Consider the following 27,700-nt stretch of genomic DNA (forward strand, 5'->3'; position numbering starts at 1 on the left):
AAATCCTTCGAAATGCCAGATAGCGAAGTTCTCTAAGTGGAAAAGTTAAGAAATTGCAGATTCGCTTTATTTCCGCACACATTTGCTCTACAAAGGAGGACGAGAGCAATGGGAGAGAGGGATGGGTGAAATGCTTGTGTGTTGTCCAATTTCGATCATAAATTTTAAATTTTTTCATAAAAATGTCATAACAGCAATTCCAGTGACAACAGAAAAGAGAGAAAATAAAGGCGGACAAAAGGCGGCGGCCGAAAAAAGAAGAGGCAGAGCTGTCTTTTTGTGATTTTGCCGAGTCGGCGTTTTCATCTGTCGAAATATAAGGGTTTTTTTGTAACACCACTAGAGGGTGATCCCATAAAGAAGTCAAATACAAATTTTGGCTAATTTGTATCGAAGGGCGGCACTCACTCAAAACCAGCGCACTCAAAATGAATAATGCACGGTAATTTAATCAACAATAACATTTTGCCAAACAAAGCATAAAACACTTAAAAAAGCATAGCACTCAAAGCGGGACTCCAATAGTTTCACCTCAGCTCGCACATTCTCACTTTATATTCATAAAGAGTCGAGTTAGTCGCTCAACTCGGAAAATCACTCACTCAAAGCAGCGAGGCGGCCATCATGCGAGAGAGCGAGAACGAGAGAGAGCAGTGGCGGTGCTTGGCTTGGGTGCATGCGAGCAGGAGCGGGACAGACATATGAGCTGGCTGCGCTGCCATCTTTCTTATTGCCGCCGCTGCCGCAGTCGACGTCGAGTCATTCGAGTCAGGAGTGAGCCAAAATGAATTGTCACAAACTCAGCATCCAAACTTGCCCATAAGAACGCTCGCATGGCTTTTGTATTGCGCCATAAACGTTTCGCTGCTCGTAACGCCACAACGCTCGACGTTTCGCAGCGGCTTTGCTTTCGCTTCTCTTCTCGCGCGTAAAGCGGTCTCCCCAAAAAAATAGAAAACCAAAAATATAAAGGAAAACCCCCTCCGTAGACAGACACAACTCAAAGTCTCCAACGACTCAAAGCGCCTCAGTCGCTGCCGCTCTTCCACTCTGCCGCCGTTTCAGTCGACGCCGCTGCCCGCGCTGGCAGCAAGAATTACCAATTACACGAAATTTTTATACTCTTTTAAAAATTTCGTTTTATTATAATATTTATTATCGTGGCGCGCAGTAGTGTCTGCGGAACTCAGCTCTCCACTCTTTGGAATTTCGGCCCTCCGATTCCGATTCCGAATCGGATTATACGATTATACGACTATACGACTGTAGTGCGGCTATACGATTCAGTTTCCGATTCGCCGTGTTTATTGTTCCGTTTCGGCCGCCGGCTTATTGTCACTTAAGTGTTACAGATCGCGTAAAATATAATAAAACTGTGTGTGAAATTCAGAACCGAAAAAACTGTCAAAACACTACGGTTTATAACTCTCTGTGTGCGGTTCATAAAAATTAAAAAGACATAAAGTTGACATCGTAAAAAGGTTCTCGCCTTTCCGTTCCAGACTTCGATAGTTCTTTCTACCTGCAAAGTGTTTTATTGCATTTTAAACAAAGTAATTAAAGCAAATCGTTGGGAGAAAGCATTTCTCCGACCACACACACACACTCACGCACTTGAAAAGTCGTTAAAAGCCAAAGGAAAACTCACTCTGCCATAAAAATACAAGAGTGCCATTAAAAAAGATCGCGCGCCTATAAATCACACGTACGAAATTCCGCCGGCACGACACCCATTCGAATTTCCGCGTAATTGATGACCGCATTTTAATTGCTTTTACAACAAATAAAAGATACACACACCCCAAACACACGCATGCGACACACACACTTGTGCCACAGCTGGAAAAACATCGCAACCCGAGACCATATGCAAATTTAACAAATTTCGTTGTGAATTCGCCAGCTTCGAGCGAATAAAGTAACAGAAACAGAAAAGCTGCAAATACAAGCTGCTCGCCAAAAGTTCGCTAGAGAAAACTTGAGAAAGGTAACAAAATGCATTTCACTTCTCGGAATCGAGAATCGAGTAGCTTAAAGTCGTGCAGGTGGCAACGTTTTCCAATTCTGTCTCACTAAATCTATCTAAAAGGTACTAACTGTTTGCCATCTCATATAGTCTACTAATTGGGATTTATACCCACAAACACAGTAAAGATAACCCCATACTAACTCATTGGCATTGTCAGGGAAAACTAGCTGAAAAATATATAAAGCATTGGAATTATTTATATTTTCCCCTTGAGTTCTGTATGATGCTACCCGAAAGATTTATGTTCAATCCTAACATATTCAATTTGGTTAATGTTCTTTTTATGTTTTCCGAGTAATTTCCATAAAATGTTATATTTTTTGTTTTGCCATTTTTTATTCTTGTATATCACATTTGACGTTAAGTTTATTTTGGTTTTTAGTACATTTTGATTCGATCAATTTTGGCAGTAAATTATACTCTTATTTCAATGTAGTTTTCATTCGAATATAAAGTAGTAGAGTCAAGTAGGGAGAACACATTTTTGTTAGTTCAAAAAAGTACATTTTATTAGACAGTTATTAATATTAAATTGCGTTGTAAATCTTTGAAGTTTATGGATAATTGCAAGAAATCACTATCTTTTTATAATTCATGCTATTTGAAGAATATTTATTAATACCTTAAGCATTTGAAAAAAACCAAATCTTGAATTATACAGTCGAAGTTTTAAATTTAGCTTGTGCTTACACAAAAAGTTAAAACCTGGGTTTTATCAGGACTAGGAAGCGCTTCTCGCCACGCTGAATTCAAACAAAATTTGTTAAAGTCACACTTTAAAACTTTAAATTCTAAATCGAAATACTCAATCTAGCCATTAACCAAACGACTCAGAGAAAGAACTCAAATCATTCGAACTCAGAAATCTCCGAAACCAAAATAGAACAACAAGTGGACTAAACGAAATTCCGAAGATCCGATCCTCGGCCAGAGAGCAAAATATGTGCAATGTCAAAATTTGTTTTCGATAGTATGCTGCCAAAGTATCCACAGTTCCAGCCGTTTATCAGTTCGCACCACTTAACCACCACCCCCCCGAATTCGTCATCTGCAGCAGTTGCCGCCGCCCTAGCCGCCGCCGCCGCCTCTGCCTCCGCCAGCGTTTCAGCCAGCAGCAGCAGTAACAACAACAACAGCAGCAACACGATCGCTGGAAGCAACACAAGCAACACCAACAACAGCAGCAGCAGTCCCAGCAGCAGCAGCAACAACAACAGCAATCTCAACTTGAGCGGAGGATCCCTATCGCCGAGCCATTTGAGCCAACATCTGGGCCAATCGCCCCACTCACCCGTCTCCTCATCGTCGCCCTTCCAGCAGCACCACCCACAGGTGCAGCAGCAACACCTGAACCACCAGCAGCAGCAACACCTGCACCACCAGCAGCAGCAGCACCACCAATACTCCTCGCTCTCGGCCGCCTTTCAGCTGCAGCAGCAACAACACCACATCAGCAAACTAGCCGCCGCCGCAGTTGCCTCGCACGGACACGCCCACCAGCAACTGTTGCTCACGCCCCCGTCGGCGGGCAACTCCCAAGCGGGCGACAGCAGCTGCTCCCCGTCGCCCTCGGCGTCCGGTAGCTCCTCGCTGCACCGCAGCCTCAACGACAACTCTCCCGGCTCCGCATCCGCGTCCGCCTCCGCATCCGCGGCCAGTTCCGTCGCTGCCGCTGCAGCCGCCGCCGCCGCTGCGGCCAGTTCCTCGTTTGCCATCCCCACCAGCAAGATGTATCCGTACGTGTCTAACCACCCCAGCAGCCATGGAGGACTCTCCGGAATGGCCGGGTTTACCGGACTGGAGGATAAGTCGTGCAGGTGAGTTAGATTTCCCAGTCTTAGTATGGGGTCGTATGTCTGAACGGGCTTATATCCCATCGTATTAAAGTGATTTTGAATGATCCTAGCGGGAAACCAGAACATGTAGTCAATGCAAAAATATCATTATTTCACTTCTAATATCCCCACTGGTAATTGGAGTCCACATGCAACATTCTCAGGCAGTTCCTTATTTTATTAATGACCCAATGTTTATTAGTATTAGCTTTAAAGTCACAAGATTATTTGTCTGCAAACCCTCTAAAAAAGTTTCCGTGATTGGCAATACAAAAGAGAACACTCAGCCAGCTTCCAAGAACCAATTTCGCGCGCTCTCAATTTGCCGAGCGGAAATGCCAGTCGAGACCTTCAGTAAAATCTGCAAACACCGCAAAACCGCAAATCCGTTTCGAATGCGCTCTAATTATCGGGTCCCGGATCCTGGGACTCTGGCCATTTTCCCCTCGGCCACCGGCCGGCCATTCATATTGAATGGCCATAAAGTCGGAAAATTAGAGCAGCCTGCGGTGGCCGCTGGCAATTTGTCGCCGGCCACGAGATTCGCACGCACACTGACCTTCCGCTGCGGCCATTTGCATATTAGTATGGTACTACTGTATGGGCACTCCGTGTGCATGTACAGTGAACCCTGCTGTGCGAGGGCGTGTTCGGGATTAGTGTGCAATTAGAGGCAGCCGCAGTTGGTGAAAGGGGCATGCAAATGGCCACCTCATTAGCATTTGACTTTAGAACGGGCGTTGGAGTGGGTAATGTACTACGAGGCGGGATCACCAGCAATAATGGTTTCTCTCTCTCTATCTCTCTCTTCCGCACCCACAGCAGGTACACGGACACCGTCATGAACAGCTACCAGTCGATGAGCGTACCTGCCTCGGCCTCCGCACAGTTCGCTCAGTTCTATCAACATGCCACAGCCGCCGCATCGGCGGTATCCGCGGCCAGTGCCGGCGCGATCGGCGTGGACTCGCTGGGAAACGCGTGCACACAGCCCGCCTCCGGCGTGATGCCGGGGGCAGGGGGAGCGGGCGGAGCCGGTATCGCCGATCTGCCCAGATATCCCTGGATGACGCTTACAGGTGAGTCAACAATCGCTAGACGGAGTTTGGGATCTCATGTTCTACATAAGTAAAAAGTCACTGCCGGAATCAAAGACACAATTAGGGGAAGATTTCGGATCTCAAAGTGAAAGTTATTAGAAAACGAAAATAAGTGTCTCAGACGAGATGTTTCGACATTAAATCACAGCTTTTTCAGGTAGGGGTATAAGTCGCAAATATGTTTCTCATGTCTGGAAAATTATCGTAAATTATTTGATTTTTAAAATCCAGAATCACATATTAAATTCCAAAACATGTTTATCACACTGAACCAATCACTCGGCCTTTAAAATGAAGAGTCTATCTATCGTGTCTACTTTGTTAAATATATCATGCCAATCATTATAAAATCAGAAATAAACCGTGCACTTCAAGGAATGTGTATGGTCCTAAATCAAGAATAAATTGGCTTCGAGATCTACAAAGCGATCTCTTAGAATTTTGTGTATATATAAATCATGGCCACTTACACTGAAAATTAAGAGTCAACTACAAATTTTTATAATTTATATTCGAGTTAAGATTAATTATAATACAATAATACAATGCAGTACTTAAGGAATTCATAAATCGATCAGTGGTACAAACGCTGATTCGTGTTGCATTACAAGCTGTATGATCTAAAATGTATAATTCAAAAAGTGCTCAGTCGAATTACAGAATTGAGTTTTCCAAGTGTAGAAGAGTGTATAGCGTATACCGTACCTTTTATAAACAATAGATAAACGTGGCGCAAACGTTCCCCAATATCATTCCCATTTCCACCGCCATTCCGCCTCCGATTCCAATCCATAATGAACACTTTGCGGAGCACTTCCAAGTCGTTTATTTCGCATAAGTCTTCCAGGCGATTCGAATCCGTAAACGAAATGAGCGAACAGCTAAAAAGTTGGCAGTAAATAAAAATGAAAATAGTTTGAGAAATGCTTCTCTTGTCTGTCGTGTTGTTTGGCGTCGATTTGTAATTTAAATAGCCTCAAGGTTGCCCCACACCGACAAGCGTATAGCCCCAAAAGCCGACCAAAAACCACTGGGATGTGCCCCGCGCATACAAAATCCACATATCCGTCGAGAGGTACAGATACAGATTCAGATACTTTTTGGCCGCCGCTCTTTTTATGCGGCTAACGTAGTACGGGCGAACTCGCTTCAAATTTATGTGGGTCAGTTTAATTTACGCGATCCGCTCGCTTTTTCCGCGCATTTTTGCACAGCAGATTTATTTATCATTTCTCATCAGGCCACTCGATTTCCACAGTGCACAAGAAGAAATTGAACGAATTCAATTTTCCACTCTGCCCCGCGGGTTGAATGCCTCCTGATTAATGGCAGACACCATATGAATAGACTGTCAATTGGCCTGAGTTATGGACTGCACATCGGTCGTCGTAATAGAAAAAAGATCGCACGCCGGATTTACTCGGAATTTACGGCATAGGCATGTTAATTAAGCCGTATAAGAAATGGTTAATTGACGATCTAGCAGACAGGGCTTAAGGAACGGCAATATTATGGGAAAACAAGGTAGTGTGCATATCAAGCGACGACATATTAGAACTCAAAATCATGAAGAAAAAGCGCTTAAAATATTCTCCCTCTGTTTGGCCAGTATAATTTGCATTATTGGCCAGATTGGGTGTCAATAAATCGATAACCAGCACTCCTATTAATCTATGCAGATTAAATATCCATTCCTCTACTTTAGTGGGTTTTTGGTTCGTCGATACCCCGAAAGATATGAATATGTGGCTAACACACCTCTTTGGCCGGCCAGCGAAGAGATACACACATTCTGCAGGCAAAACCTGATGCTGAATAAAACCCGAAGCATCGGCCGGTTGGGAAGATAAACGGTATTTCGCACAATGAAATATTTTGCATATCTCCCGCTCACAGCGCCAAGGCGATAAAATTGTCAACGAGATCATAGAGTCGCGACTGGCGGCGATGAAAGTAAATACGAGCATGACGCCATTATGGCAGCCAAGTGCGCGACACGTCGACGCAGCCCCCCATGTCCCCTTTGCCCCCTTTTTGCTCCACTCCTTAAATGCACATACTACTAGTATACATAAAGCTGTGTATACGTACACTAGTATTGTATGTGTTTTGGCACTATATCCATGCAGTTGCATGTGAATTGCACAAGAATCGCTTCTCCTCCTTCGGAAAAATCTCTTCGTTTGGCTTTCACTTCGCCAAGCCTGCGAACCCACCCAAAAAACTCGGAGGCGAAGACCAAGACCCAGACCCGGACGCACCGGCAACATGAACAACTGCAACAGCAACAGCAACAGCAACGGCAACAGCAAGTGCAACAACCATTGCTGCAACAACGGCAACGTTTTACAGCTGAATGCTTGCCAAATGCAATTTAACTAATGAATTTTAATATTTTACGCCAAAGCGTCTGAATGAATTTTCATTTTCACATCGTTGCACCGACTCGGGCAGCAACATCAACAATGTTGCCAAAGGGGGCGAAGCGGGAAATCGCAGGAAAAGCTGGGAAATGTGTGGAGCGGCGCGCCTGCACCTGATTATGCTGATAAGAAAGCAAAGAGGTTAACTTTTCTTAATTATCTGGAAAAGCGCACCCCGACAAAGCATGAAAATGGCAAAGCTTTCCCATCGCCTTCCAATCTGCGAATTCGCAATCTCAGCTCGCTGTGTGGGCAAAAGGAGAAGGTTAAGAAGTAGGCACACTGGCAGAAAACGTGCAGTGGGTTCTATAAAAAAATGTATATTTTTAGAGATAAAAATATAAAAATTTTCTAGTTGAATTAAGTGATTATTTTTCAACAAAAACAAATGCAAACTTATAAAATATATTCCAAGTCATCCAATACCTTGGACTCTGGAATTTTTAATCTCCTCATTTTAAATTGTATGTGCACATAGACTTCTTCCCCTCAATATTGTTTGTTATGAGCCCGGGTATTTATTAAGGTTTTCTGTTCATGTGCAGTCAGAACACTGCCTCGGCCAGATAAGAAACGTCTGTGCCATAAATTGTGCAATCATCAGTGCGACAAAGAAGTCTCGGCCTGCAGAATCTTTGCACATATTAGAGAATGTCGGTGCCTCTGTCCGTTCGTCCGTCCGTTCGTCCGTTCGTCTTTTCGTGTGTCAAATAAAGTGGCAACAACGACTGGCGAACGACCAGAAATTTGTGTATTTTAATTAAAAATGCACCAACGATGCCGAGCAGCTTCATCTGCTTATTAATTAGGAGGAGTCGGTCTGGTCGTTGGCACGCATCGCCATCCTCCCCTCCATCTTGCAGTGTCTTGCCCAGTACTTTCGCCATATCGCCGACATCTCCCCCTCCTCTAGTCCGACCATCGTGGTCTACTTAAAGTGGAGCCGGTCCAACTGGCCGGAGGTTCACTCGGCCGGTGGTCCGCCGACTGCTAACTGCCGACTGCAGTGGGCCGGCTAATGCTGCTTTTTGTGGCTGGCGCTGACAACTAAATTGAAAACGGCCCGATTGAGTGGTTTATGAAAGCTGCCATGTGGCACAAATGTCCGAGGGGGCACTGGACATATATGATTTGAGGGATCGACGCTCCATTACTCAGCGGGATGCGCTCAAGGCTGTTGGCGCGGAATTTCGCATTAGCTGCACATATGAGGAGCACAACTCCTTAGTTACTAAGAAAAAACTCAAAGAAAAACCAAAAATTAATTGCTTTCCTCTTTTTTCCCTCGTTTAATTTCAGACTGGATGGGAAGCCCCTTCGAGCGTGTCGTTTGCGGCGATTTCAACGGTAAGTACCGCAATTAACCGGAAACCCTTGAAGTTAATATCCCGACTGACATTGAACCAATGGGTTAGCGGACTAATCGGCCGTGGAATATGCCGGAAAATGCTGTTTTTTAGAGCCTGCCCAGATGGCCTTGAAAAATATGATTTACCTGCTCAACCCGGCGACTTTCACCCGTGGAACGAAACCCTTCTGTGTAAAATGCAGCCTGCAATCGGCCGTCGTACTCATTCGTCACGTGACTCCTGCTGTCCTGTCATAAATCCCTCAACCTTTGTTCGCTTTCCTGTCCTATTCATTGTATAATTTCATTGTTTATCGGAGTCATCTTCTGGCGAATATCCGAAGCAGCCAAAGGTTTACGAAAGGTTTGCAACTGTTTGCTTTCTATGTTGGTTTAGCCAACTCCGTGAAAGTTGCACCGATAACTCAACCATGCCGGTCAAGTACCCGACCAACATCGTAAATCACAATTCCCACTGCTGGGGCCCCCCAAACTGCAAGCTCCTGTTGTCCATAACAATTGGCCGAATACCTAATGAGTCGATCTCGGTGTCAGAAAAACAGAAAAACTCACTCAAAGCCGCACTCTCGATTGATCGATTCGATGTACGATTGCCGATCTGCGATGGGTCCGTTGTTCTGGGCCTCGTTAAACGACTTTTTATAGGCGTTTTATGATCTATTTACGATTTTACGCATGGTCTTGTGCCGTGCATAACGATCATAATGTTGTGGCCACTACCGAGCGATCCCCGTTTTATGGTCCCGATAATGGTCAACGTTTAATTAGTTCGACAATCGGCAAGGGCAGCCGCAAACACGGGTAGCCGCTGTCAATTGCTGGTTACAAAAGCCGGTCATTAATCGGCATTCACATTCACATTCCCAATCGCAATCCCATCTATGTATATGCCCATTTCACTTGAGTTAATGGCGCTTCCCATTAGTTGGGGCTCGAATTAGGGGCATGTAGTCGAATAACAATAGGGAACCGAAGTGTGTTTATTAATTCACTGCTTGGTTTATTTCCGTGATTAAATGGGTTTCTGAATTTGTAATAGCAATTAACAATTAGTGCTGACCGCAATGACTAATTAAACAAAGCGTTGCATTTGCATAAAATATAATTGCAATGTACTTTAGCCAGTTTATTCTTTCCTTTATTTAGTTGGTTAATTCATACTATTTTCAATTTAAAAATTCACATTTTACAATAACCCCAAGCCTAGCTCACGCCTTAAAATCAAATTGATGTTTTATCGATTGGGAAATGAAACCAGCCATTTAACTCTCCACATTGCGCATACGCGTAGTGGTCCCCCCAGTGACATTAACAGCCTACCCCTGTTTTTGGTGTGGCATGTAATTGCGAACCGTTTAATTGTGCTCGACCACTTCGCAAACATTGCGGCACATGGCCCCGCAGTCTGGCTTGCTGGTGTTTTGCTGTGGAGGCCTTCTGGTCCTCTGGTCTCTGGTCTCTGGGCTTTGGTCTTTGGCATTTCTTATGTAGTCTCTGGACCTGGAATGAAATCGGAGCGTTCGTGCCAGAGTTTGCCGCCGCAGAAGTACGTGCCACGGCTCAGCTTTTGGCGTCACAGATCGTTTGATATTCGAGCGGGTTCAAGCCCCCTGAACTTCCCCAGTGCCACTGGCGATCCTCTGGTGTTTGTTTTGTAAATAAATCACTGCCATTGGCGTTGAGCGGAGTCATTCGGGCAATTTACAGCACTAACAGCCGCTGTTTGACAAGTAATTAACTCACCGAGTTCCAGTTGCCATTCTGTATAGATCGTTGGTTGGGTATAAGATTTCAATCAGTAGATCACCCCACAAAAGAGTTTCTTAAAGCTTAATTGTACTAGCTCTTGAATCAATATAGTTTTGTTTCACTTTCCCAATGAAATTTAAATAGGTTCAACCTTGTACTGCACTACTAATTAATTAAACTCACCAAATGCTCCCACGGCAATTAATAACTTGTTAAACAAATAACATAAAGAGGTCGTAAAAGACCGTTTATGTTGAATTTTTATATTTTGTATTCATCATATTTCATTCACAGAGCTCAAGAATTGCCTAATAGATTTGTTAAAAATTGCAGGTTTGGAATAACATGTTACAAACGCAAGCATGTGCAAAATTTCGTTTAAGGTATAAAACATTTCTTTCAACAGTTTTAATTAACTATTACAGTTTTGAATGGTTGTTACTGCAATTTGTAAATTTTCCCCTTAATTTATCGCCAGCTTTAAAAACGCTTGCATTTTTTCTGAAACAAATCACTCATTTCTTTTCAAAGTCGACAAAGCTATTATCTATCTTCATGGCACGATTTATTTGCATTCCTTGCACAGCGAAATCGGCGCGAATGGAATAATAAAATATATTATTTTTATTAATTTTACAAGCCATAATTGCGGCTCACGATTATCTCGCCCGCCGGGGAATTGAATTATTGCCACAAAGACCTCTCTATCTCTGAACCTGTCTCTTTCCTCGCCTGCCAGGCGGTCTCTTTCTGAATTCAAAGCTCTGTCTTGGGGTTTGAACTCGTCTTGCTCGGAATCAATGCAATATCAATGTTTAAATTCAATTGTTGGCGGCAATCAATGTCATTGGCAGGGCGCGTCATTCTGGGGGCGCGAAGATCCGCCATCTCGCAGATAATCGTTGATCCCGCACCGGGGTTAAGATCCCTCAGCACCCCCCACCCACTTAGCATCCCTCTCTGTCTGCATGTGTGGTGCTATCTCGCTCGAAACATGGACGACGGCTGGCAAGGGTTAATTTATGAGGCGCGATAAGCGAATTCCATTTCGTTTCGGTTTTGTTTAATTTCCGATTCCCTGTGTTTTCTGTTTCCCTCGCTTTTATTTGGTCTTGTTGTATTTACATTTGGTCTCTCTTTCTCCTTCTTTTCAACCCAGCTATCTCTCTCTGATCAGGGGAGTGGCGAGGGGGAGTGTGCGACACCGTGTTATCGGCACGTTTTCTGTCGTTGTATTATATTTTTGGTTTTTTTTTTACTTCGGCCTGCGGCGGCGGAAAATTCGAAATGACACGTTTCTCCGAGTGTTGTGTTGTTTCTGCGTTTTTTTTTAACTACACCGTGATGCTGTTAATCTGCGGTTTTAATGCCCAAGTGGCGCAAATTGGCGAAAGGGGTTTGGATTACAAGGATCCGGCGCGGGGGACCTCGACAGGATGACAGAATGACAGGATGACAGAACCACAGACAAGGACAAAATGGCAGCCAGACTGGCGCGATGTTTCGGCAGTGGTAGTGGGCCGGCAGACATGTAAATTTGGCCAGACAAAATCAAATTAAAAGCGCACACGTTCCACAGACAATTGCCGACTCCATGCCCTTCCTTCGCTGGCGCTTAATCAGAGTTTATCCCCTCCTAACTTGACGCACAGCCAGAAAAGTTTGTATAGTTTATACTTCAGCTTTACATTTTTCAACATTTAAATAAATATATTTATTAAAATATTTGTATTCTGTTAAAGATGCATATACAACATACTCAGTTTTCCTATTTAAATTAGATTTTAGATCTTTTGGCAATACTCTTTTTTTCCAGTGCACATATGTGAGAACAAACAAGAACATCGCTAGGCAAACTTTACCCATTGCCATTAACTTAAATATTTAATTTACACAAAAGTTTTATTTAAAACTTGACTCTGGCGTGCGACATTTTTGCAGTTTTCCATTTTCCACATCGCGTGCAATGCGTGACTGCGGCCATTTCCCGACCTTCCGGTGCGATAAATATGAAGACAGGGAGTAGTTAATATTAATTTAATCGCGGAATTAAACAAGTAGCTGGCGGTGTCGGTTAATGCACTCTTGTTCTATTCTGGCGGCTAAATTTATTATTTCTTCTGATTAATTGCGAGATTAGAGTGTTTATGGTGCATTCAGTTCTCTTTGATGCGCCATTATCGTTGGGTAATGTAAGTGGCAACGTGGTAGCATTTCTTGAGGATGAAGATGTATCTAGGAAAGGAACTAAGCGTCCAATTAATTAAATACTTTTATGTTTGTTATTTGGATTTATGAGTATATATGTGACATTTTCAACGTTACAATTCCAAAGAACTTTCCTTCAATTTCACTTAGGGAATGAAGGAATCGCTGGGCCTATTGTGTTTTCGGTATCCTCCCCTCGAAAAACTTGTTTTTCCAGTTCTTGGCTTATGTGGGAATCCTTCCGTTCCCTCAGCCATCTCTTCTAATAAAGCAATTCAGGTAATTGGAGTTTCTCCGTCACAACTTCGGTTGTAATAGTTGTGAAAAGAACAAACTTGAAAGGGTCCAACATTGGGGGAAATGAAAACCTGTCGGTGACAAAAGACTTCATCTGGGACCATTGCAGCAGCAACAGCCACCATTTCCTCAAATTACTCTCGAGCAGCCATTAACAAAAGGCCAACTGCACGAGTGTGTGTGTGTGTGAGCCATTAATCAGCTTTGTCAGCCAAGAAGCATTCCGAGGGAAGTTCAAGATTGGAAACACTAATAGGTTAGTTCGTTTTCTGTGGTCTGCGGTGCATCGTCAATTTCTCAGGAGCTCACAGGACCACACCTTGGCATCTCGCGGGGGGAAAACTAAACAGGGGGTTCTGTGGGCATTATAATATTATAATGAAACTTCCAGCAGAGGAGGATAAGCATGAGTTATGCACACGCCTAGGTAAATATAGAACCCGCATCGATCGATCGATGCTTTTTATACGAATTTAAGTGTCACGTTCTCGTTCGAGGGGAAATTGGGGGGATTAGAGAGGGGACACCGACATGGGCGGGGGTGCTTCGCCGAATGGCGTTTTAATACGTCATCGTTTCAAGTCGGCCCACGCAATCTAAGTTATGGCCGACATCTGCCCCCGAGTTCTGCATTCGAAAGGGAATAGGAATCCGGAGTTCGTGTTTGTTTTTACCAAATAGGAATATGTATATACTCGTACAAGTACATACCCGAGTGCTTGGACCCGTGTGCACTGAGCCATGAAAGCAGTTGGGAAAATGAGACGAAAAAGGCAAGGAAAACCAACCAAAGCAAACAAAACACCCAAGAAACAATACCAGAATGCGTCCTCAGTCGAAAGCAGTTGGCTCAATTTATATGTATTTTCAATAAAAGTCGATATAATGCTTGCCAAGGTTCATAGAACGACCAAATGAACTTGGATACGGCCTCAGAAACAAAAAAGGAGAAAGAGAAAAAACCGGCGGTGGCAGCCAATGAAGGCAATCAATTTCAATTCAGTTTCCTCGCCTTTCCCAAAATGCCAAACCCAATGAGCCGTCTAAAGGGCTAGACGAGGCCAATTGCAGTTGGGCTACGGCTTCAGAACCTTTTTGGTACCCCTTATCCCGGTTGAAAAGGTGTCTTGAATTTCTCGACAGACTGCACAGGTTTGCTGAGAGATACTGGGTGGCCAAGCTGAGTTGTGAAGATATTAAATTTTTAAGTGCTCAACAGAATATTTAATCACACCATTACTATGTATATATTCCTTGCCATAAAATCGGAAATTTTCCTATGTGAATTATTCTATTTACATTCGAAATTGCATGACAAATAAGCTTCAAAAGATAAGTTACGAATTTTATGCACATACGTACAAGAAAATAACGCTTCAAGGTATAGAAAATCGTTCTTACTTTTAGTTATAAAAATTGTTTCAACTAAATCTAAAGAGTACCCAAACAGCCTTTAACTTCCCAAACGACGTTTTAGCAATCCAGTGCCCTTTGTCTTCACTTATCCTCCGAAATGAACCCCTAACAAAGGATCCAAAAAGTGTTGATGAACCCGACCAGCGACCGAATGTCAGCTCGCTCAGATACAGATACTTTTTCAGATACAGATACGCACAACTAATTCCACTCACATACAGATGGAGTCTCTTTGGCGCCACTTCATTGTGATCATTGAATGGCCGTTGATTGTGTCGCATCGATTCGCGGCGATTTTAATCGCAGGCGGCGTACATTAAACGCCTTTAATTTGCAACTAAATTGCGGCGAACAGACAGAGATAGAAAAGCCGACTGAAGCAGATAGGACGAGGGTGCTCGAGTTGCGGTCAGTTGGCGACACGTGTCCCCTGGAAAAGCGCCTGGAACAGACGCCGTTTGCAAAAATCTTGCGGATTACCAATTCTAGACGCCTAATGCCATTTATAGGCCATCGCTACAAATGCCCCACAGCTGTCCGTCCTTCCAAAATTAGTTGGGCCCCAGCCCGCCACCCGGAACTCCTCTTCTCCTCTCTCTTTCTCTCCGGGTGGGCCAACAAATTTATTGGAACCACTTCGCCGCGATGGTTTGGAGGCGGGGAGGGCCCCAGAAAGAGTCTGATTTTTCCGGTTTCCTTTTGGCAAGGCTTTCCGCCAACCCCACACATACACACATACATTCTGCGGCTGGCTTCTTCCGTTTTCCCTTTTCACTTTTGGCCATATATTTTTCACATTTATGTCGGGTATTTTGTCTTATCACACCCTCGTGTTTGCAGTGCGTGCAAAAAATGCCAGGCAGCAGTGGGAGTTGTGCGATGGGCGGTGAGGTTGTGCCGCCCACCACCCACAAGATTAAAAATGCCATAAAGACAGTAAGGGTGAATGGCTCTAATGGCTGCCGCTGCCGTTATTTGCCATCCCACTCGCTCGCTCTCTCTCCTTCCTCCTCCCACTCTCTTTTCCCGTCTCGTTCTCGCTCTGTGCGAAAGAAAACTCGGGCTGTTACCATGTTGGCTTGAGTTGCCATGGCTCCTGGCTTGAGTCAGAATTAAGGGCTGTCTGCACTTTGTGGGATACAGGGCGCATCTCGAAAATGTGGGCCTTGCAAATGGTTATCTGGCGAGATAATGGGAAAAACATATGAGAACACTCATTACATTCGATAATGCATCGGTAAGGTATGATTCAAGAACTTTTTTTTGGTTTTCAACATATGGCTGCAAAAATCAGATAAGACTCATAAAACGTTTTCGTACGTTAAGAAATCCTGCTGGAAATCATTGTTTTTGAATTGAGTATTAACTTTTGAACAATACGTATATTGTTAGCATATCTTATTCTTAACCAGTTTGACCTACCAGTTTCTATGAGTTAGTGAGGAATTTATCCACTTATCACACAATCTTCTGCATTTTATTAAATCCTTAAATTCGACCTCCCTTTTAAGAGCATTTTAATTGCAAATTCTAGTACACAATTCGCTTTCAGCCCCGATACTTTTCCCTTTAGCTAAAACAGAACGAGGAGTAATTTCAATAATGGCGTGAAATATTTGATGAGAATATATTAATCCCCCAGGAGCCTGTCTGTATTTGCAACATTTGCCAGGAATTTTCTCCGCTTTTGCCCACGATACAGAGCGGAACACAACTGACAGCAACAGCGACAGCTTGCCATATATTTTCCAAGATTAAGCACACAATTAGCAGGGGAAATGGGATGTCGGAGAGTGGGGCGGGGCGTGGCAGATCTGATAGCACAAACAACAACATTGGCAACGCGCTGCACATAAATTGCAGAGGAGGAAGACTCCCCCTTAAGCAGGCTTTCTGCTGCCAGGTTTTCCGCAAAGAAGACACCACCCACTTTTCCTCGCCCTCTGGCGTACGAAATGGCTGTGCGACTGATTAAATTTAAATAAATTTAATAAACATAAATTATTTGCAATGGCAACCAGGAGCTGCTGCTTCTGCTGCCGCCGCCGCTTTTAGCCACCCCCAAAAAGTCGAGCATGAGCGCAATTTAATGGCGGCGCTTACCTGCCACTCCCCCAAGAATCCTGTGTATCCTGAACATCCTGTCCATCCTCCCCCTTTTCGCTAAAAGCCACACAAAAGCGCCAGATGTTACCCGTGAGTCTTGTCGGAACAGCGTTTAAGCGGCTTTACTTTCAAAGTTTAATTAGTCTTCGTCGTCGCTCAAAGAATTCCACGCATTTGCATATCCTTGGCAGTCGAGGGCGGGAATGGGCTCTAGAAACAGCTCCCTGGGGATGTCACTTAACCCGAGGTACATTGCAATTTGCGCTAAATGCGCGAAAGATCGTCTCCGCAGAACGATGAACTTCCTTAACCGGCGGAGGGAAGAATTTGTTGAGCCATCACTAAATTCTCGCGACCCAAAAATATTCCTCATTTCGTAGCATGTTGCTATATCTTTGTCTGCCCTTTGTTTATATATCTCTCAACATGCCATCCGGGAAGTTAGTTTCGAAAATGCATACCAAATATAAACAAATCAGCATAAAACATATGCCAGCCACTGAAATTTCTTCTTTCTCGAATAAGAGAACGAGATAAATATACGACGGCATAAATATGCGTGCACATTGGTGGATGCCTTATTCGTTATATGTGTTTTTTCTTCAAGTAACATTTAAACCAAAACATGTAGGCTTCTGACACAGAAATCGATATACAATCGATATACACACATTTGACAACCCATATCTTCTACTATACGTATATCAAATATAAAACCTTTTACTTAAAGAATGTTGACAAACTTCGTTTAAATATATTTATACAATTTAAATGGCTTACATAACTATAAAGCCCCTTTAAGTACTGTCGAAATAGTTTTTAAATTTTAGTGTTGGAACAGTAATATTTAAATTTTCCCCACACAATCCCATAAAGTGTACAAAAACCCACAAGATTTACAAAAATTCCGCTCGAAGACAAATACACAACGGAATTTGCGCGCCAAAAGTCAACAAACAAGTCAAAGGCGGGAAAAGTTCTCCAATCGCACAAAACTTGTATGGTCAACAGCAGCAAAATCATGAAATTTATTTGCCGGCAAACAATTTGAGCCAGCTAGGAATAGGAATTCAAATTCAAATTCAAGCTAATTGCCGGCAACTGAAACAACAACGCGCTCGAGCACGCCACACACCACAATGTTTCAAAGTTCTTTGTCAAGCGATATGTAAATTTGTTTATTATTTACCGAAAACGAAAGCGAGAACGCTAGAAAGGGATGGACGCAGACAAAAAATAGGAGCCAAACACTAAACACGAAATACTTGTGCGGCAAAATGTTTGTTTATTGTACAATTTTTTGTCGCTTGATAAACAAGACTCGAAGACTTGTCAGCGTCCCCACGGAACCACTTTCGAATGCACACATAGATACTCACACACACAGTGCCAGATACTTGGGCAAACTATGGCGCTCGCCCCTTTGAGTGTGTGTGTGAGTATCTTTATTGTACGCTTTGAATTGTTTTTATGATTTTTATGTCATCATAAGTTTCAGTCTGCGCTGTTTTTTTCAGCTTCTCGTTTTTGTATGTTTTGTGCTTATTTATACGCGCCGCTGTTTATTGAACAATTACGTTTATGATTATTAATATTTTTAATTGTTAATGTCATTGTTATAGACGCTGTCCCGGGTCTGGCCATAACCATTCCCATTCTCATTCTCATTCCCATTCCCATTCTCGTTCCCATAACCATTCCCAGGCCCATTCGCACCGTTGACAGCGGCGCCTTGGGACGGCTTTCCTGGCCTCTTTGTCACCTCTCGGATTTCTTCAGTCGATCCGGAGAGTATACACTGGAATAGCCCATTTGGATCCCATTTGGATCTGCCCCATTTTGGCCGCCAACGCCACCGCGTCTGGAATCTCCTCCGATTCCGAAACAGATTTCAGGCCCCAGCTCGATTTTCCGCGTGGCTTCACTCAATTGCAGCCACGATTTATGGCGCGCTAATTGATTTTTAATTGGAAAATGGTTTTCCTTAGTAATTGTGCAACGGACCGGTTCGACCGGCCACCTCAACTCAAATATATAAACTTAAGATAGCCGCTTAGCGCTTGTCAAATCTATCGAAGCTCTCAAGTGAATTTAACGATCAGTGTGTAATTGAAATTCAAGCAATAGCCTACTTCTGATCTATGAATTTGAGTCGATTTACGATTCAATTGCTTGTGTCTGAAGTCTTCAAAGGTATTTTTTCTTTATAAACGTATTTCGTGAGATTAATCTCACTTAATGACTCATCAGGGTTATATTGACTCATGATGTTAGAAAGTAAGCAGAGAAATGCAATTAAGAGTACCAATTCATTATCATTTCAAGGTATTAATTCATTTGATTTTATTCAACTAACTTTATTTTTGAGCTTTGTTTGTATCTAAAATTAAATTCAATATTATATTTTTGTTTAACACAGTATATAAGCAAACCAGACTTATTTCTCCATATCAACAATTAATTTTTGAAACACCTTTCATTTCTGAAATGCGTGTACTACCTCCACAACATTTCATTAGCCCCTTTGGCTCTCGTTGAGCTCCTAAATACACTCCCTATTATAATGAAATCATAATTTTTAGAAAGATCAATGAACCCTCAAAAGGCCCCCACAAAGCCGCTCACTCAAACACTCAAAACCGAAACCAGAATTGAAACCGTCGTAGACAGAAGATTTTCCCAAGCGGATTTAAGGCTTTCCGAATAGTTTTCGAGATGAGTGGAACCGCAGTTGGCATTGGAAAATCAATAACAAAGTTGAGTTGCCGTGACTCAAACTGAGCGCTCTCCTTTCCGCTCAGACCCACATCCACATCCACATGCACATCCACGTGTGAGTGCTCTCTTTGCAATTCCGGTTTGGCTGCGCCGACTCACCACTCACACTAAGAAAAACTCAGGCGTTGCCATGCCGACGTTCTCTCTTTCCCTCTGTCCCACTCTCCCTGCTTAAGTGTGTGTGAGTGTGTCTACCTGTGCGAAGGCAGACACTGCGGCAGCCATGTTGGATTCCATCACTCCGTCCTGCGAGCGAGCAGCCATCTCGCTCGCACCTGCGCATGGCCATTGGCGGCCATTGCGGGGGTCGTAAATCTTGTTTAGGGGCGCGTGTGTCCTGGGAGTCGTGATTTATGGGACGAATTGTAGCTGCTCATTGTAGCGTGTAAATAATTTAGATTAGTTTGGTATTCCTGGCCGCAGGATTGCAGAGGGGAAACGGGAAGGAGGTTGATTAGAATTGAAATTGCTTTTGCCCCCTTCCCTTTCCACTACTTCCTGTCCACTCCAGTGACAATGTTTTTCGCATTTTATTGCTGCTCTCCTTAAATTAAAAGTAGAGTGTGGTGTTTGTGTAACAAGAAATTAATTTAAAGGATTAATTTGAATTTAATTATCGTATAGTAGAATTGAATAAAACGATTCTCTTCTAAGCCCATTTTAATCATTGGAGCAAGTGCCAGAAACCTGTAACTAGTTCTTATGTAACTATTTTCTTTTGTAATTTATTTATTTTTTTAAGGCGTAACAGCACTATTTTGTACACTAGAAGATGATTCCACCAGTGAATCATCGATACTTCTTATCGGTTGAGGTAAATTCAAATGTCACGGCCTCATGCGTCCGTAAATATTTTGCCAACTGTTCAGTCTCATAAAAAATGCAGCGGAAACTAGACAAAATCCCAATGATTTACAACTGCAGCCGAGGAAGATTTGCAAATCTGCACCTTTCATAATATTACGTAAAAATTGTCCCTTTTTTATTTTGTCTGCTTGAACGGTTACCGTTGGAAAGTCGCAACTTGCAAACCATAAAAAATTGCCGTTGACATGAAAACCTTTTGCCAGAAAAACTCGGCACAAAGGCAGCAGTGCAAAAAAGAAGAGACAAGAAAGCCATAAAACGGCAAGCGGGTATAAGTGAGAGGCTGTTAGGCTGGGACTGGGACAGCAATTTGTAGATAGCGAATTTTTGATTTCCGTAACATAAACACGGAGCCTGTGCCATTCCGAGCGCATCTCCGCACAGTCGCGCAAAAAATTCGCACAGGTAGCATGGAAAATTGCTAAAAAAAAAAAGAGAAACAAAAAACTAGACAAGAAAGTAGGGAAAGGAATGCGGGGAAAATCGACGAAAAGCGCTGGCTGCCGGCCACCAGGGCGAGACCTGCCGCTGGGTGAGTCGGTGTCGGTGGTATTGGTAGCTTCACCCTTCCACGCACTGCGTGCGATGCCAATCCGCAGCGGAATCAGGTCCGCAATGGACCCCGGGGTGTTGACGTCCTGGGGCGCCTGCTGCTGACGTCAGGTCTAGCATCAGATCACTCCCTCCTTGCTCTTTTGCAACATTCTGTTTGTTTTTCTCGTAATTTGCAGTCAGACATTCGCAGTGCAGCTCCCAAAAGTACCCCTCCATCCCCAACCCCCATCCCATAGCACAAATCATGTGTCGACGCCTGACATGTGTTGCAGCTGGCCAAAGTACCATTTGCGACCGTCTGACACCGTCTTAGCAGGTCATTAGGCGCTGGCGAAAGAGGCCAAAACATCTTCTTAAACATCGTTGCCACCATCTGACGCGACTTTCTCCGTTTTCTCCTCCGCAGGCCCCAACGGCTGTCCCCGAAGGCGCGGTCGCCAGACCTACACTCGCTTCCAGACCCTCGAACTGGAGAAGGAGTTTCACTTCAACCACTACTTAACTCGGCGAAGGCGCATTGAGATAGCACACGCCCTCTGCCTGACCGAGCGGCAGATCAAGATCTGGTTCCAGAACCGGCGCATGAAGCTGAAGAAGGAGTTGCGAGCCGTCAAGGAGATAAATGAACAGGTGAGTTGGTCCTCGCAAAGCGACCTAACTCTTAACTCTTTACTAACTTGGTTTCCCCTTTTTTATTACTTTAAGGCGCGACGCGATCGCGAGGAGCAGGAGAAGATGAAGGCCCAGGAGACGATGAAATCCGCCCAGCAGAACAAGCAAGTGCAGCAGCAGCAGCAACAGCAGCAGCAACAGCAACAGCAGCAGCAGCAACAGCACCAGCAGCAGCAGCAACAGCCGCAGGACCACCACTCGATCATCGCACACAATCCGGGCCACTTGCACCACTCCGTGGTAGGTCAAAACGATCTCAAGCTCGGCCTTGGCATGGGCGTGGGCGTCGGAGTGGGCGGCATCGGGCCGGGCATTGGTGGCGGATTGGGGGGCAACCTGGGCATGATGAGCGCCCTGGACAAGAGCAATCACGACCTGCTAAAGGCGGTCAGCAAGGTCAACTCCTAAGCTGATAGCCACCCATCGCCCAGCCGAGCCAACGAGCCACTCTTCCACCAGCCGCACCACTAGCACCACCACCGCAGCCACCGCCAGGATGAGCCAGGATCAAACCTGATCAACCAGGATCAGCATCCGGCGGTTTTTTCGTCTCCTCGTCTGTGTAACGCGCGAGATAGCAAGCAGAAGATAAACTCGATAACTAAAATACGTAAAGTTTTACATAGTAAATAGTTGCATAAGTTGCATAAGTCTACAAAAAACATACATACACGCAAATGGCTGGGTGCGATGGCTTAGAGGCGATTAACTGGGCCGGGTTTCATTGCCGTGGATCGAAGTTTTCTGAGGTTTCCCCACTGCAGTGGCCTATTTGATAGAGCAACGCATGCGATTCCCTTCCAGATCTCCAGTGGGAATTTGTGTATCCGACATTTCTTCCATACTTTCGCTTTTGCAACCCCTAAACGGGCGATTCAACCCCCAGTGCAGAGTCTCTGGGCCAACGGGCCCAATTCGGTAATATTAATGGATAACTTGAACTACTTAGAATAGCGGTAAATGCCTAAGCAAGGAGTTAGCAGGAGACGCGATCTATATAAATATATATAGAGTATTGACGAAATGAGCGATTTTTGATAGTCAGAGAACTCCGTTGCCCGCCCCCAACCAACTTCCAATGGAAGAGGTTTTGGGGAGGGCAACTCGACGGATTCGAGTGTAAAATTATTTGCGACTGCTGTAGAATAACCTAGTTCGATATTTAGAGCCACGTTCGACTATGTTAAACGGTATATATATATACATAAATATATGGATATGCTTAAAGATTAAAGATACTTACCTATAGAGTTATAAAGCGTACGTTTTGTATCCACCTATTTATTGGAAATTTATGTTTATGTTTTTCAAAAAAAAACCCTCTTCCAATGTTTTGTTAAGTGATGTGTTTACTGTGTGTTTGCTGTATTTCGTTGTATGCCAACGCTTGAATACAATGATTTCTTCAATGCCATATTAATCTTAACTCGCGAGCAAGTAAACAATTAAGCAGCTAAAGTACGCAAAACAATTGCGCAAGTATTTCCATAAATACCAGTTGTAAGAACAAACGGTATGCAACATACCTAAAAGCATAATCACGATTTCAAATACGTAATATAAATAATGAGATATGAAACAGAAATGGAAAATGGAGTAAGATGGAGCTGAGAAATTAAATGTCGTTTGCCAGTGACTAAAATTTTAAATTAACTACCATTAAGCGAAGAACTAAATAGGCATCGCTTGAAAGGCCTGCAAATCTACAAAAAAAAAAAAAACAAACAAAAAGGAAACTCTGAAATACGTATTAGCTTAAGGTTGCAACCACAAACAAACTGTCGAAGAAGGCCAAGAAAGGGGAGTTATAAGAATGGAAATATTAAATATTGGCAGAACCCATATACGTAGATTTCAAACTTCCCGAAATTAAATTTACCTAGCGTAGTCTTTCGCGGATTGCAAGTTGAATTAAAGTCAGAAACTCTATTTATTATACACAACCGGAGGGGAAGGCTTACACAGCGCGTATTTACATAAACAATTATTGACAAATATATATGAATATATATTACAAATATATACAACTATGAACTAACATGTGTATGTATAAACACCTAAATGTATGTGTATCTTGTATGGTTAACACAAAAGCAGTCGAGTCAAGTAAAGTCACCTTTTGCCCAAAACCAGTCACCACCAAAAAAAAGCATCCCCAACCAGCGCTCATGTTTTTTCTCGATGGGATCCATACTATCCTAATATCTTACTGTCCTAGAGTCCTTTGTTTTTCGAGTCCCACTGGTCGAGTGATATTCCCGGGTGGCGACAACCTTTTGCCTTGTTTCACGACTTGATTGAAGGAAACTGAGTGGTTTCTGTTCCTGTTCCCGCTTCAGTTTTGGTTTTTGTTGCGTTTCAGTTTGGTTTAAGTTAAATGTTTAGTCTTTTTTGGACGGCCTAGCAAATTAGCGCGTAAATCTATATTTTGTTTGAACCCTAATGCTAAAACTTCTGTTAATTTTACTTTAAGTTTAGTTGTGACGAATTGTGTATTATATAATTTTATGCGATTTTAAAATGAATGCGAAAAAATTAAAAACACCCTTGTTTTACTCCGACTGGGAAGCAACTGCAACGAGAACCCATCCATACGCCGACCTTTTCGATGAGGTCCAAAAACTCCAAATCAAATTTAATATTAGATAATGCCTAACGAACATATATACGTAGAATCACGTCGATACTATTTACTAACCAACCAAGTTTACTCACTCAGCCGGAAATATTCGGAGATTGCGATAGTTGAAGAACCCGCATATACGTAACTGAATTATATTCGAACCTAAAGAAATCCTAGTATTAATCCGACCGAAAACGATCGGCTCCCAAATATTTGCCATCGTAATTGTACATAAAACTGCATGAAAATATCTATGTTAAGAAAATGGATAAAACCTAGAAAGCATATTTCGTTTGCGTGCAAACATATTTCAGCCAAGGGGATTAATAAATATGAAATTATGAGCAAACCCAAATAAAAAGGAAATTACAAATAACGTTAGGATAAGCGAACAACTGCAGTGAAGAACTAATAAATAAATAAAACCAATACTTTGTGTGAAACTGATTGAAGAGTGGGTGCTCTGTATATAAAACTTGTCTTGGGACAAGTGTAGAAAAAGAACTTAAATTCAATGTAAAACATATGTTTTTTACAAACGAACGGCTTTAGTTTTAATTATGCGTATCGCATCTTAAGCCCAATCATTACATAAATTATGCAATACAAGTGCTCTACCAACACCCAGTATACTTGTGTGCCCCAAAAGAGCTAGAGCCTGATATATGTAATGAATACTTCCACAGAATCGTGGCATATATCAGAGCATGTGTTTAGTACTAAGTCCATTCAATAGATTAATATATTCACATTCGAGGCATAAATTCCCACTTGCTAATGTCGCCGGCGAAAATATTAATTAACGAATGCCATTTTGCGCAAATTGATTTCATGCCTCGTCGCAGAGAAGATTGGGGTTAGAGTTCGAAAAAGGAGATTTGGGATGTGGCCTTGCAATTGGCAGCATGGCCACGTATGCGGATATGTTGCAAAACGCCTTTAATTAAATTTAATTAATGCGCCAACAACTCAAAAGATTATGATAATAAGCGCACACATAACGACGCCATTTTCGGCACGCCCACATGTGCGTCCAGGACGAAGGACGACGAACTGGAAGAGGGGGACTGGCTGTACTGGTGGGACTGCGTACAAATCCTGGCCCAGTCGGAGGTTGTGGCCAGACGATATACCCATCCTGTATTTGGAGCTGCGACAGCGTAATGGCAGCGTCAACGAGCTGAGTCCTCGGAGTCCTCGGCGGCGGAAACGGAAGCCCCGGCAACCAAATGGCTCATGTATGCAATAAAAGAAACTTTCGAAAACGTCAGAATGGCGTTCCAAAGATTGCCCCATTGATGGGGCATGTGGCTGCGAATGGGAGCTGGCTGGGTTCGTTCTGGGTTTCTAGTTGGGTTTCTTGTTGGGTTTCTTGTTGGGTTCACGGCGGATGTCGCCGCTCGCCATTCCGAGCACGTAGACGGGCCGGGCATAAGTTCACATTTGGATGCTGTTATTGGAAAAGTTTTCCTGCGTCGCTCAAACTGCCCCAAAAGGCGATCACCGACGTGATATATATATTTTATGTTATGTGCTCTGCCAAAACCATTTAAAGCAAACTGTCCCCTGATTAAAAAGTATTGTATAATTAATACTTAGAGCAGAGGAGTAAAACAACCAGCTTGGAGCAACCAGCATTAAGTTATTTCGTGGCAATTTAAGAGCCTGGTGAATCATTATTGAGAGATTCTTCTACCTTAATATTAACACAATTGATTTATTTGAATTTTGTAATCATGCAGATGGCAGCTCCCAGCAATCCGTGAACTAAAGTCAGCATGTTTTATTCATATTGTGCAACTGTATTTCCACCACTACGCGAATCGCCAAAAACCGCGGATGGCTTAGTCGGCCCTGTAATTCTAATGCCAAATCGCACATAAACTCTGGCAGTTTATGGCATTCAAATTCGTTAGCGACTGAGCCCGGCGAAAAAGAATTACAATATTTTGACAGGGCAAACAAAGCCGCAAACGCCCTGATCCTACTTTAAATTCCGTCCCAGCCCGCGACTGAAATTGTGGATGCTGCGGCATATGCGAGGCCTAATTACAGCTCATCGCAGATGTTGCCATCCGCGATGCCATCCAGGATTTCAGAATTTCAGGCTTTCAGGCCGACAAAATGGCGGCCAATTACCGAGTGCGTTGCGCTTAATTGAAACATAATTTTGCATAAATAAAACAACGCATAAAACACCCCGTTTCGATGGCGTCCCCACCCCGGGATTCCATTGCGAAGGGTGCTTTTGTTTAACATGTGCAAAAAGGGTCCCAATCCCAAAACCAATCCGAGTCAGATGCGTTGGTATCTCTAACCATCCCCACTCCACAGATGTCACATCTCCCAGCTTACAGCTCACAGCTCATTGCGAATGCACAGGTTGATTTTATCCCCTGGAACTTTTTCATGCCTCCGCCGGAAAAAAATTGGCCATGTATCCGGGTAGGCCGTTATGGACATGGCGGATGCCTCGTCGCTGTTGTCTTCTCTCCACCTTTATCTCTTGTTGCGAAATTTCACATCCCGCCGCGCTGCTACATCATAATTTATTAACACTGCGAAATGAGTTTTTGCCTGCTTTTTCACCCGGCACTCGCCAAACGCTGCTTTAAAGCCCAGGGCACTCATTTATCACAATTTTCCCTTTCAATTTCAATTTAAAGTGCGGCAGGGGAAGTGCAAACTGAAGTTTTCAATTCAATTAATTGAAAATGGTAGGCGAAGTGTAACAATGGACGTTTTCACAATAGGTTTCAAGTATTGGTTTTCATTTTAATTGCAAAGGTACTAAAATAGAGAATATAAGTATAAAATATAGTTAAGTGCCGCGTCTATTTGAATATGTGTTACTCAGATAGTGAAAAGCTGTATAGACTGTAATGTTTCCAATTAAATTTCAAAACTAAAAAATTAATGCGAAAGTGAAGTTTTCAATCCTATTAAATGAAAATGGTAGGCGAAGGTTTTCAGTATTGCTTTTCATATTAATTGTGAAGGTACTAAAAGAGGAAATTTAACGAAAAACAGAAGAGAATTCTGTAGTCAAGGGCCGCGACTATTTGAATAGATTGATTGTAATATTTTCAATTAAATTTCAAAACTATGAAATCAAATCGAATCTAATCAAAGCCATGTTATTTCTTTGAAAACAGTCATACAAATTCTTGAAAATGTTCTACCCTGAGCAAGGAATGGAAGAAGTCGACAGATTACAATCCAGAGGGCGGAACCTGTGAATAAACGCCATTTGCCTGCCATTCAGGCGCTCTTATTGCGCTCATAAGACCCCATTGGCATTAACACTAAATTTCAACTAAGCGATCTTCAATATATTATAATAATCCGCCAAGAAACCAGCCGACAAATGTGCACCGCATTCAAATGGAACACAATCTTTTTAATACGAGTACCCCAGAGCCGAACACAACCCAGTCCCATAGACATCCGCACAACCTTCCACCCCGAGGTTGGTAGTTTCAGCACGGCTACTTAGTGCTCCCCCGAATTCCGGACGAGGGACGAGGGCTGAAGGACTGACTAGGACTGGAACTGAAACTGAAACACGTTGCCAACATTGCAAATTTTTGTTGATTTAATAAAATCGCACCCACGAGACTAATTTATATGGAATGCTGGAAGTCGAGGAGAGAGGTCGAATTGGTTTCAGGTA

At 43.2% G+C, this 27,700-nt stretch overlaps 1 protein-coding gene across 2 annotated transcripts; it reads left to right on the forward strand.

The window, feature by feature from the left end:
- On the forward strand, window positions 1-24,456 carry LOC6536692 (homeobox protein abdominal-A). 2 transcript variants are annotated; one of them, XM_002097228.4, is made up of 6 exons: window positions 1-1,987; window positions 2,844-3,846; window positions 4,687-4,943; window positions 8,687-8,734; window positions 21,139-21,362; window positions 21,438-24,456. In XM_002097228.4, exons 2-6 carry the CDS (start codon window positions 2,978-2,980, stop codon window positions 21,810-21,812), a joined length of 1,773 nt encoding a protein of 590 aa, XP_002097264.1. In that variant the 5' UTR covers window positions 1-1,987; window positions 2,844-2,977; the 3' UTR covers window positions 21,813-24,456. The 2 variants fall into 2 exon arrangements, with proteins under 2 accessions (XP_002097264.1, XP_039231102.1); XM_039375168.2 differs by lacking the exon at window positions 1-1,987 and having other exon boundaries at window positions 2,400-3,846.
- Window positions 24,457-27,700: the final 3,244 nt, after the last annotated feature.

This window comes from Drosophila yakuba, chromosome 3R, assembly GCF_016746365.2.
Source record: "Drosophila yakuba strain Tai18E2 chromosome 3R, Prin_Dyak_Tai18E2_2.1, whole genome shotgun sequence".
Lineage (NCBI taxonomy): Eukaryota > Metazoa > Arthropoda > Insecta > Diptera > Drosophilidae > Drosophila > Drosophila yakuba.